The 13,719-nt window shown below is 33.9% G+C and overlaps 1 protein-coding gene across 1 annotated transcript; it reads left to right on the forward strand.

The window, feature by feature from the left end:
• The first annotated feature begins 209 nt into the window (after positions 1 to 209).
• On the forward strand, positions 210 to 13,286 carry LOC100371263 (uncharacterized). The gene is made up of 12 exons (XM_006817091.3): positions 210 to 816; positions 2,613 to 2,711; positions 4,036 to 4,120; positions 5,656 to 5,719; positions 6,217 to 6,388; positions 6,539 to 6,682; positions 7,085 to 7,314; positions 8,031 to 8,136; positions 8,640 to 9,063; positions 9,417 to 9,527; positions 12,551 to 12,657; positions 13,140 to 13,286. Exons 1-12 carry the CDS (start codon positions 646 to 648, stop codon positions 13,254 to 13,256), a joined length of 1,830 nt encoding a protein of 609 aa, XP_006817154.2. The 5' UTR covers positions 210 to 645; the 3' UTR covers positions 13,257 to 13,286.
• The last annotated feature ends 433 nt before the right edge of the window (positions 13,287 to 13,719 follow it).

Consider the following 13,719-nt stretch of genomic DNA (forward strand, 5'->3'; position numbering starts at 1 on the left):
TCAGCAAATCAATCAAATCAATGATCAATCGTCTTAACCCATGCATGAAAATTTGATTCTTAACAGCAAACGTACAGGTTGCTACCATCATCAAGATTCATTGCACAAGCTGTCTAACGTATCTTGGCAATAAACAATCAATTATGCAGTAGCCGTGCATGCGCCCTCAGTCCTACAATCCATTTTCAAGCACTCTGCAATTGTTTGCTTTAGTTGTTCATTTCATGCTATGTGATTCCATTCAAAAGGGGACTGTTGTCCTCTCCATTGAGAAGATAGCCATTTTACATATATTGTGTTCAACCAATACGTTATAGCTGTTTGTCTCCAACCAATGGTGTTTGGTGCGGACTAAAGTATTTTGTTTGGATATCGACATAGATAACATTGTCATTGTTTGCGGTTGTACTTCTAATGTCGCTAGCAGGATGTATACACTGTTGGTCGTCAACTACCTGTTCCGTCCTTGAACGCTAACAAAAAATACTGTGTTGTGTTTGGGGATTTGACAAAACCAGATCATAGAGACAAAAAATATAATCCATTTAGTCATTACATTTGAACAACACCAATTGACCAGCGGTCAACGTGAGCTGGCTTTAATTTGAGACTCAGTATTTTTAAGTAAAAATTGTGTTCACCATAATGTCAAGTCACGGAAGTACCACAGGTCCATGGACAAACCGAAGACGAAACTCAAAACGGGTCAAATCTCCATCTTCTAGGGAGTACGAAGTCATGGCACAGTTGAAATCCACCCAAGAAGATCTCAAGAACGCTAAGGAAGAATTGGAACAAGAGAAGGCTAATCGTCAGGTACGTATGTACTTGTATGCCGCGAAATCCAAGAGAAGCAATTTAGAGGAAGGAATCAACATAGACAAGTATTAATTGATTAAAGCTACACAGCGCAACAGTTATTTTATCTTTATATTTATGTCCAGAGATATAAATACAACAATTATTTAAATCAATTTATTGATCAAAATTCTTAATAATAATGTCATTTTAAAGACAAATTACTTATAATTTTATTTGATTTGATCAGTTACCTAATCAATATCAATATTTGAAACCAAATGCTGTTTGCCAATATATAATTTGTCATTATCAGTTTTTACTATCACACGTTATTACAGGCATGGATCGCTGTGTGAATTTCAGGCGTGGATCACTACGTATCTAGGCTATGCGTATTTATTCTCCTAAAGGGTCAGCACTATGTAAACAATGTGGATCAACCTGATTTATCTGCCCTGATTTAATATCAAAACATCAAACAGAGTTGAACCCTGAATTGAGACTATTAATCATCATATAATTCCGTTAAAGGTGACAACAGATCTGAAAAAATATCACACCATTGTCGGTTGTTAGGCATACAAGATACAGTATTAACAATGAATTCTTTTACTTGTAATTATGGGATCTATGTTGACATTTTATTTCTAATTTACTTCTTGATATTATTCCCCCAGACGTTTTTTCATTTATTGTAAATTTCAACACTATCAAGACTATATGTTCTAGGATCATTTTAATTTCTGACAGCAATTATTCAATTGAATATTTCACTGAGCAAAACATCAATAATTTGTAGTACCATACTTTTAAAGTTTCATGCATTTTTTTTTACTTGTTAGTCACATCCATCCTCAGGTATACAAGAATAAATTTTGCTGGTATATGCAAATGTTTCATTGATTTTCTTCCCATAAATACATTACTGTAAAATATTATATTTTCGCTAATGATTCAGTGACAATAAAATCCAGCGAATATACCTTTTTCAAATATTTTACATTCAACTTATCAAAAATCAGTGAAAATAAATTCCATACAAAACATCCTAAAGAAACTTCTAAAAAACAGCTAAAAATATTTCACAGTACAATATATTATTTTGTTATATAACTGGGCTATAAATAAAAGCTGGCATTTACATGTGCACAAATTAAATTACAAAAATTTTATACTTTAAATCAGAATCATTAAAAATTAGACTAAGTGTAAATATTTTTTTTTTTTGGTTTGCATTTGTGCGAATTGTAGGAATTGTATCATAAAAGTCAAATTTCCAGGCTTTTCAGCACATCTAAATGCTGGCGATCATTTCTGTCTATCCATTTGATTATGTATTTGAATTTTTTTGAATGGTATTCCTTGCAACAAGTGAAGATCCATGCCTCTTTCGAATGACTATGGGCAGAAGTAATTCGGAAATTCATTTTTCCACCGCAATGCACACAGATACAGACCATCAAACATTTCACAAGACGACAATAATGCTCTATGAAAGCTCTCAAGAGAGCTACATCAATGTCAACTAAATTTTCTTGACAAGTGACAAAAACCTATGTCCACCACCAATATCAAATTGATATTAACTGTACACTTGATAAAAGTTGAACAACACGAATTGAAAGTTATAGTCAGAGTATTATACAAAGACTCTGATGCATCACACTTGTCAAATCCATTCGCCCCCACCATCACTTAGCAACCATAAAAGTCTGGTCCAGGCAACGCTACTGAGCGCGGCTCTAGGTTAATATTGTGATTATTTAATATGCACTCGGACGCCATGGTCTAATATTTAATTTCCCCAACAGGAACTGCAATCGAAATACAGCGAACTGCAAGTGAAACACGAAGCAGTGGTGAAATCAAACGAAAAACATGGACGAATATTGGAAAGAATTAAGAATGATGTAAGTATGCGTTGCTATGTACAGGTTAGCTATAAATAGAATGAGGGCACTTACAAGGTGGTGTATTACCACGAGTTAATCCACCCTTTTAATTTAAGTGCTTAGAGTTGTGGGTGAACAAATGTTTGTAAAAGCTGATGAATATATAATTATAGTGATACAGGACACTATGTACAGCATGGGGTAGTGAATTCTATGACTACTGTAAATTTTATTTTTACTTTGAAAGTTTAAACCAAATTCTAAGTTTTCCCAACTGAACATTTTACTGCACATACATGCAATGCATTGTGGGAGATAACCTCCCATTGTATATAAGGTAAAACTATTATCACACTGGAAACTTACTAAATTATACATGTATGTATGGGGATCTAAAAACTAACTCTGCGACGCGATTGTGCGACTCGCCGAATGTCGATTATTGCACTCTGCGACAGGATCGCAGTGTCACACAGCGAAGAGCACGATTCCTATTGGTTGCGCAGTCTGTGTATGTATCTGAGTCGCATTTCTTAATATGGTAAGATGAAAATACCCCGTAAAATACCGCAAAACCACGGTACACTGTAACTTGTGGCATTACGGTGACAGATGTATAATAAATACCAATTATTACCACAAATATCTACTTGACTGTCTAGTAAGTACCCTTCAAAATGATATTACTGCCCAAATATGAAATATTAAATGTTATTCCCCTGCTGTACAACTGCCACTCAGTCTGTAATATTATCACTACATGGTTAGGTAATGTAAATGAACTTTACTCTTCAATATAATCCCAGACATCACCGTTAACAAAACCCTGTTTGAACTTAGCCAGTGATTGTCATTGTGAACTGTTTGATACATTAGGAATACCTTAGTCTGTATAAATAACAACAGTCCATACAAGATTCACTGAACTGAAAAATACCCCGGAATCATGTGTAGCATCCAAGTGAAAGTATAGGCATGTAATAAAAGTCATACAAGACTACACAATTACCTGATATGATCATCAAGGATTCAGTTTCCAATGAAAAACTCGATGGATGTGCAACATGGGAAACAAATTAAACTTAAAAATATCAAAATATCTACACAGTGACATCAGCTGAGCTGTTACTAAACAACTTAAGTTTGTATTGAGAATGTAGAAACCGTCTCATATCTAGCAGGACCAACAAAAGAAAACACAGATTCAATATTCAACAGATCTTGTTTCTTACGCCCATTTTGACTTTGAGAGACAGACAGACATACATGCATGTCATCTCACTCAAAGGACCTGAAATCCTTCACTTCGTTAAGTTTTTTAATGTGTTACTTTTATTAACAGAATGAAAAGAAAGGTAGACAGATTGAAACGCTACAGCGAGAACAGACGTACAATCAACTACGAATTAAAAACCTGGAGTTGCGAGGTGAGTTTATAAAAAAAAAAAAACAGCTGAAAGTGAGGTCAACGACTTTCCCACCCTAAAGGTTGTTTCCAAATCTGTTCAAACGTTTTATAACTATTGTCTCAAAAAAGGAAATCGAGAAAGTTTACAATAGCGTAAATAACAGTGGAGAAAAACAAAGATTTTCAAAAGGTGCGTTCAAAAATTCCAGTGAAGGTTTTTTCTTTCTATTCTATCAAATAAAAACCTATAAATCAAAGGATGTTTTTGAACAAGAGAACAATAAGATATAACAAGGATTGAATTGTTATGCTAATAAGTCACTCGATAACAATAGAAGGTGAGGCAGTCTTTGTACATGGCCAGTAATTGGAACCAAACGTATTGTAAACGAAAGATAATTAACGGATAGTTGGTGGGAACATCATTGTTACACTGTAAATAATGTCTTCCAATATCGTCTTTAAATCCGACCAAGCGTTATTCATAATTTACGAGTAATGTGAGGTCATACCGTACTTTAATATGCCGCGTATTTATATGCCAATTTGAGACACTATGGCACCAAGGTTATTTTGACTTCATTTGAAAAGTGAAGCCCACGCATAGAATGTCGGCGATTACTGGATATATCACTCGCAGTTATATTCTGTGCAATATGTAAACATCACAGCCTAGATAAATACTGCAGACATACCTATTTTATTGCTTTATCTCTGAATCTTAAACAGCCGCCACCTGTTTGCTTTTGGAATACAGTATTTGTAATGCAACTCTACAAACTTGAAAAGATATTAAATTGCTTTGGGCATTTCAAAGTAGATTAATAGTTCTGGAGTTTATACATGGTAAATTTAACACAAATCGGATATATTGATAGGTAGATAAAAACTTCATTTGATTGCAACCGTGTATAAAACATTTCACATTTCTAATTTCGGGTTTAAAATAAACTAATAAAATCTATTTATAAACTTTGCTAAATATATACTTTTAAATCTAGGATCATTTCTACTTCAAGTTTCATGGTCTTGAAATACTAGGGTAGACGGCAAATTTGGCGCAATTCAGTTGAGAAGTAAAAATAAAGATAAAAGTAAAAATAAATAAATAACACCACTGCATGAAATGTTTAATTACTAGGGAAGTTAGAAATTTGGTGTCTTTAATTGAAGCGCACAATATAAAAGAATTTTATTTTTTCATAATCCAACCAGTGTGAAATGTCATTTGAAAATGTTCAATTGACCAATAGAAAGTTTGAATTGTAAAATGTATAAATATTTATAAAATAAAGAGAATGGGTTTGTTGTGTTGACAGTATTCTAATTTATTTACGACTCGAATTGCTGAACACATTCAGAATTCTACCATCAACGAACCAAAATGTGGCGTCCATCTTTTTTGATCACATGATAGTTGACTGGACTTTAGCACACATTTGAAACAATAGAAAAGACTACAAACAAATCAGAATGTTTTACATGCTAGCTGTACCTGTGCGATAAGTAGAACAATTTATTAACAAAATGATTTTTGTTTGTTTGTTTTTTCAGTTTCTGAAGTTGAGAAAACTGAAATGCAATTAGAGCAACTGAGAGAGGTTCTCAAAGGAAGCCAGTAAGCATGGATATTATTATAAAGTGATATCAAATATTCCTGTTTTGTTTTTTTCGTAATATTTCTGATTTTTCAGATGCTGATGCATCAAAATACAAAGGTTTTTACATTGTTCTCACGTTCAATAAATTTTTATTCTTGAATAATTTGATTTTCCAAACATAGTGTAACGTTCTACACTGACAGCCATTTTGAAACAAAAATTTGTTAAAATTCATGCAACAAATATTCAATGTATTTAAAAACTAGTTTGGGTATGCCAAGTTTTTTTGTTCAGGTTTATATAAACAATACAAATGTATTTTATGAGTCGCTTTGGACTTGTACACGAACAAGACATGCTGCGACTACCTCCACACTTTAAATCCTTCAGAGAATTATGCAAATGTTCTGTATCAAGTACATGTATGTTAGTCATGTTCATTCCCATCCATTGAAGATTGAGCTGGAAATGCATACAACTACATACATAGTATCGTTGTCGATATCCTTCACAGAACCAATGTAAGGGACAAAGAAATGGAAATCAGGACATTGAAACAGAGCCTGGAGGACACCAACAAACAACTTAGTAACGCCCGGGAATGCATTGCAGAATTAAACACCCGAATAAGTGACCTCAACGAACAGGTGCGCGACGAAGTCAAGAGAAATCAATTATTGGAAACGGTAAGTACCATAGTTAATTTCAAACAGAAACAAACTCAAATCTTATTTCATCTTCACGGTATAGTCACAAATTACATAGTAACCATTAGAAGTATCATTGCCAGCATAACGCATAAACACAATAAACAAGAATGTTTTTTTTTTCCTTAGGAACTTGAAGTTGTGCCAATACTAGAAAAAGAGTTGGATGAAACCAAAGAAACACTTGCATTGAGTAAAAAACATTTACAAGAGAGAAAAGCTCAGTTGTCGTTAGCCAGGCAAACAATAAAGGACCAAAGAAACAAAATACAGGTAATTACACACTTGTGTGATGACATCACCAAGTTATCCAGTGACATCACCAAGTATCGCTGTGTCATCACCAAGCTGTGTGATGACATCACCAAGTTATGCCAATGACATCACCAAGTATCACAGTGACATTGTAAGAAGTATACAGCAATTGTCACAGCTGTGTTTTCCTTCCCAATCTGAGGCTGGATTTAGTCTGATAGAAATACAACATAATTAGAGGCTCAATCTGGGCAATACTGTTTATACTACATCTGACCACATGACTATACAATCGTGTTCAGCAACCAATCAGAGAATATGTTACATGTCACTTTCTCTTTGGTCAACCAATCCCATCAGAGAAGGAATTTCAGTATAAATTCAAATTTGCATAAAAATCAATTTGTAAAATCATTGCAGAGTTTGGAAGCTGAGGTGAGCACGATTCCTGATTTGGAAGAAGAGTTGAGAATGGCGCATTACGAGATCTTGACGCTGAAAAAATTGTTGATCGGAAAAGACAGTCTTGTTGTACAAAAGACACAGGAACTTGAGAATATTAAAGATCAAATGAACGGAGACGTCTGGTCTAAGTACATAGCAACCTACCCTATTGGTGCACATTTAAAAATTAATCACATAGATTCAAGGTAACTATGGCATTTAAAAACTACGCACTATCATCCCTTGTAATTAATATACTTTGCTGTGTGGAACTCCTGGACCAGCAGATGAAAGGAATTGGTTTGAATGACAGTTGAAATATATTGAAGAGGCAATGTGGTATTTTTGAAAATTTGAAAATTGGTGACAAAAACAATAGGGTTTTATTTTGGAAGTAAAAAAAATGCAGTAACAAAAGTACCTATATGTATACATGTAGGTAATTCCAGGGTTCATGCAGATTTGCATTTAATGGTATCTATAGTTGGAATCTACATTGCCTCTTCAAATGTTTGCAGTTTGAAGAATTTTGCCAACAACTATTGTACAATTAAAAATCATGCACAAAATTAGACTAGACAACACAAAATTAGCTTTTTGAGAAATTGAAAAAGTGTCAATAAATAAGGCAGTAAATTCATTCTTCAGGCTGCTCTTCTGGAGTAAAGTAGATAATAAAAGATGATTCTAATCCAATTGTGAGTGAGCGAGTCACTTGAAAGGTTTCAAATAAAAATAGCGCCATCTATAGTTTGAAATCAGTGAGGATTCAAATTTTGTTTTCAAGCATTGGAGGCAACAAAGCAGATACTTGTAATTACACTACAAAATTGACCGCCTAAAATAGAAATCAGAGAGAGATTTATTCTGAGAATATTTGATTTTGCTATTGATTTCTCAAATGTTCTGATTTCAACTATAGCCCATCAAGCTCAACTTACAACTCAGATGGCAATAATTATAATAAAGGTGTTCAACAGAATGGCATGGTGGAATCCTCATCACCAACTCATCACAGAGTTCATAAGGTAACTTAGTACAGTACATCTTAAACACAATGACAACCTCAATACTGCATCAAACATGCATAATATACATTACCATGGCAACTATGGTAACACAACAATCATTTTTCGTTTCATGTGCAAATTGTGCCAATATATAGCGTATTTTGCCACGTGACCATCCTCCCTTCATAATGACATTATGGCAATTTGATTGACCATTTTTTTTGTCAAACAGGCGTCCTGGTCAACCACGGGCACCTGCGAACATTTACTAAGTCAAAGTCAAATCAATCAGCCCATTGAGTCTGCAGCACACTGAGTTTTTTGTCAACCTTTTAAGGTCTTTAAACACCACCACTACACTACCCATGATACAGTTTCCTTTAATACCCGGTACAAACACGTGACTCTATAGTTATCTATATCACGGTTGCTACGTTAGTAACCATGGTCAGATGAAACATGTACTAAATGATTTGCACAAATGAAAACTTCTTGTTTATTTCATTTGTTGCTATGAGCAGTATCCAATCAACAAGCAGCTGGATGTCAGCCGCCCACCGTACACAAACTCTACAAATATAGAACAACGGCAACGTCTCGAAAGTAGCACGTCTGGTGACAGAGGTACGGAACCGCCAAAACAGGAACAATTATCAAATTCACCAAAAAGACGTGTGAAAACAGCAATCGTCAAACCACAAATGGCCAATCAAAAAGACTGGGAATCACCGTCCAACGAGACCCGCAACCGCAGACCACACACTTCACTTGGTTTCCATCGGCGATCGCCATCACCATCGTCGATTAGAAATGGTGGCAAGCCAGGACATGTACATTTACCACCGGGAAGTGTTGTGTTAGAGGAAGACTGGATGCGAGCACATTATCTACATGTTGGAGATAGGATAACATTCAAACAGGAAGACAAGTACAGTAAAAATAAAGGTATTTTCATCCACACAACTACAGCCACACTAACCGAAACATATTTTCTATCTAAAATACCAAAATCTTTTTTTTTCAAGACAATATGCAGTGTCATTGTGAAATGATGGAGTGTTTTCATATTCCAAAATGGAGTTATTGCAAATAGTATTACAAGCTCAAGTTTTTTCACACTCAATCTGAAATAACAGAAAAACCATATGATTCATAAACATCCACTGTGAGAAAAGTCAATTTTGATTGAAAAAAATTCTCACACACACCACTAAAAAGCAATTGGAGCATGAGTGTCTAATGACACTGACTGTATGATTAATTATTATATTAATTTATCAAAAATTATATATTTTCAGACAAGGATGCAGAGAAACCACCTTTAACTGGCGTAGTAAGATTTGTCGGTAAAGTTGACAGGGGATATGTGGACCACAAGATATATGTTGGACTCCGATTGGATGAACCAAGTAAGTACATAACATTCAGGTTTTGATTTGTGAATTCCATTGTGCATGAAAGCATGTCATTTTTTATATAAGAGTAGACATAAACTATTTACAATATGATGTTTGTTGTATAAGTTCACACGATATGATATGATTTATTTCACCAATAATAATAACAATTCTAGTAATCTTATAATAGTAATAATAATAATAATAATTTCATCATCCGAACTAATCTAGTCTGTGGCCCAATCCTAACCAATATACATTTCTATGCAGGCTATATATATATATATATATATATATATATATGTATATATACGTGCACACACATACATATATACACATATAAACAAAAAACAAAATCTCCAGAAATAAATAAGTAAAATAATAATAATATAAAAAAAATGAGAGAAAAAAAGAAAGAAAAAAAAATGGAGCTGTTAATGCGCTACTCTGCACATCATATTATTAGTGGAACAATCGTGGGCAAGTACAAATAAAGTTTAGCTGCAAATAATATTTGTATCATACATGTGATAAAGCTAGTATTTAAATATTAAAGTACGTTGTTCAGTATATGTTGTTTTAGGGAACTTTTGAAAGTTATTCTATTAGTAATTTGTTTGATTGGCTCAGGTAGAGAATTCCAATGTTTTACGGCTGTATATTTTAAAGTATGTTGGGAAAGTGAAAGATTCATCCTGGGGACATACATGTAGTAGTTATTACCTGACGCAAGTCGTGTTGGATATAAATGAGGTAGAGGGGAGAGATAGTCATTGATAGTATGGCATAGCGGTTGCTTTTCAGATCATAAATGAACAGACATATCTTAAATTTACACAACTTGTGAATATCAAGTATGCCCAGTTTTTTAAATAGAGGGGCAGTATGTGCATTGTAAACAGCAAATGAGATAAGCCGTACAACTTTCTTTTGCAAAAGAAGGATAGGCTCTAATAGTGTATGATAGGTGTTTCCCCATACTTCTAAACAATAACTAATATGCGGGAGAATCAGGGAATTGTATAACAAAAGTAAAACTGATTTGGGCACATAATGTCTGATCTGGGAGATAATACCAACTTTGGGGGCAATTATTTTTTTTACTTTTTCAATGTGAGGTTTCCAGTTGAGGTGCTGGTCAATGGACACGCCAAGATAATTGATTGAACAAACGCCCTCTATCTTAAACCCATTTATATCCAAGCTGCCCTCAATGCCCAGGTGTTTATGAGGCGTTTTAATAGTCATGCATTTGGTTTTTTCTACATTGACTGTAAGTTTGTTGGCACTGCACCATTCACAGACTCTTTGAAAATCGTTGTTAGTATGTGCAAGTTTGATTGTGTTACTTTTAATATACTGAAAGAGGTTAGTATCGTCTGCAAATAGGCGAAAGTCAAAAGTATTAGTTGAGTTATTGATATCATTTATGTAAATTAGGAATAAAAGTGGGCCAAGAATCGATCCTTGTGGAACACCACACTTTATTGGTTTATATGTAGATGTAATATTGTTAATTTTCACTGATTGATAACGGACAGAAAGGTAGTTTGTAAACCAGAGTAGCGGGAGCCCTCTGATCCCATAATATTGTAATTTGTGTACAGAATATTGTGATCTATAGTATCAAAGGCTTTTTTCAGGTCGATAAAAATTCCAAAAGTAATATAACCTTTGTCCAGTTTCTCAGCTATGTCTGAGATCAGGTCGGCTAGGGCAAGTGTTGCGCTGTGTTTTTTACGAAAACCAAATTGTGTTTTGATAAGTATACTTTTTTTCTCTATGAAATTAATCAGCTGTTTATTAACAATTGATTCAACAATTTTACTAAATGTAGGCAGGATAGATATCGGTCTGTAATTGTTGGTATCTGTAGTAGGTCCTTTTTTATAAATTGGGGTAATTTTAGCAGTTTTGAGAGAGTCTGGAAAAATGCCTTGGCTCAGTGAACAATTGATAATATGTGCGAGAGGATGAGAGATTAGGTGCGTGGTGTCTCTTGCTAGTTTTGGGTGAATGCTGTCATGTCCAACAGATTTTTTCGGGTCAAGGGAAATAATTTCTTTGAAAACGTCGATGTCGCTTACAGGATGAAAGAAGAAAGAGTTTAGAAAATTGCCAGTGAGGTAATCAATGAAATCACCAGAGCTAGTAATTTGAGCGGCAAGATTTGGACCGATATTAACAAAGTGGTCATTGAACTCATCTGTAATATCTGAACTAGTGGTCAGTATTTTGCCAGAATTGCCTGAAATTAATTTCTGTGGAACGGTTGAACGATTAGACTTATTAAGGACTTCGTTGACCACTTGCCATGTTTTGTTGCTATTGCCACGGGATGCTGAAAATTTGTTTGAATAATACCGTTTAATACCGCTTGTTGTTCAAGAAAAAAAAAATGAGACATTATTGTCAACAAAATGTTCATAGAATGTCATAGAAGGGCTATAATTCAAGCAACATAGCCATGGTAACTAAGAACATATAATTTTATATGCAAATTATCCACAATGCATGATCATATTCCTGCAATGATAGTACTTTTCATAAGCACAACAAATCAAAATTAAAACATAATAGTTATTCATAAATTATTCAGGCTTTGATGTTTATCATTCATGTTAAAAGTCATTGCTACCCCAGCTTCCTCCAGTTGTTTCTCTGCTTCGTAACAGAAAATAGGGTGAAGTTGAGAAACAGATGAGTTAGATGGGGTAGCAATGACAGTCCATTTACACCTTTGCCACACGTTTCTTTAGGTTGACCATGATGGACTTTAAAGTGATTTGCATACAGTCCATGGAATGCTTTCAGAAATGTGAAAATTACCTATAAAAAAACAAACGTTCTCACAAATATAGTACTATAGTTGGTGTGTTGACGTGTCCCTCCCCCCAAAAAAGCAGTTCATTTGCATAAAATTGTAAACAAATTATTGCAACCAGTGTGCCACATTAAAACCAATAACGACAATATGATCACTTCCTGCTACTCGACCACTTAATTAGAATATTGTTTTATGTTCACAATTTTAGTCGGCGACACAGATGGCGTCATCCTGGGCAAAAGATATTTCAATGTCATGCCACGTCATGGTAAACTTGTGAAAATATCTGAAATTATATCAGTCCTTAATCTGAAGGTAAGCGAGCATTTATTGCAGTGTTTCTATTTTCACAAACCGACACCACGTTTACTTTATTAGGAGGTGTTCTCTGATAGAAACTGTGCATAAACCAAAAATTGTATTTGCTACTAATAGGGCAAATACAGTAATGTTCACAAAGTCTACCAAGATCTATGAAAAACCTAATTCTAAATAATAATAGACTGTAAAATATGCCCTAGCCTAAGGAGCCTTTCATAAATACTCTACTTAGTATGCTAAAATTTAGGAGAGAAATTTGTTACGAACACATGCATGAAATACTACTTCTTGTACAAATATCATATACCGGTAAGACATGAATTGCTTTCAAAACTGTTTGTCTATGGTCTTCAACTGACTTAGCATTCATGTCTAATCAAGCAAACTTCAACTTAGTATACATTCATTTGAAACTTGACATCATTCTACGAGAGAAACAATTAATATCTCACCAAATCTGATTTCTCATTAAACAGAGCACTTTTTACAAATCAATGAAGCAGTGTTTGCGAGAAGAAAGAATAGAAACCGGGCGGACAAAGGTACAAACGGGAACAACATCTGACACTCGACAACTTATTAGAGTACACTGATGTGAGATTTTGAGATGCCGACACCTGGAATGCCCAAAATGTATGGTTTACATATAAAAATCAAACAATGCAGTTTTTAAATTTATTTTAATTTGTATATTATTTCAATTGTCAGTTTAACACCAAAATTCACAATTTAGAAGCCAAAGCTTTTTCACATAGTATTTTATAATAATTCACACTTTGTATATATATTTAATTTTGTTGTAAATTTGGTTCACAGTAACTTTTTAAAAACAAATTATTTCAAAGTGCAATAGCTTATACAGTTTTATGTTAAAAAAAAAAGTTTACCCATTTTATTTTTTGAACAATACTTGATATATACTTTCATTTTTTTACAAAAAAAAAAGAATATAGTTGAAATCACAATTTATTTGTACATTTTTCAAAGCTTCTTTCATCTTGGATGAAAGAAAAACTGTATTATAAAATTCTGAAAGTTTTGATTTTACTAGACATT

The sequence above is a fragment of the Saccoglossus kowalevskii genome, chromosome 6 (genome assembly GCF_978046115.1).
Source record: "Saccoglossus kowalevskii chromosome 6, keSacKowa6.1, whole genome shotgun sequence".
Classification (NCBI taxonomy): domain Eukaryota; kingdom Metazoa; phylum Hemichordata; class Enteropneusta; family Harrimaniidae; genus Saccoglossus; species Saccoglossus kowalevskii.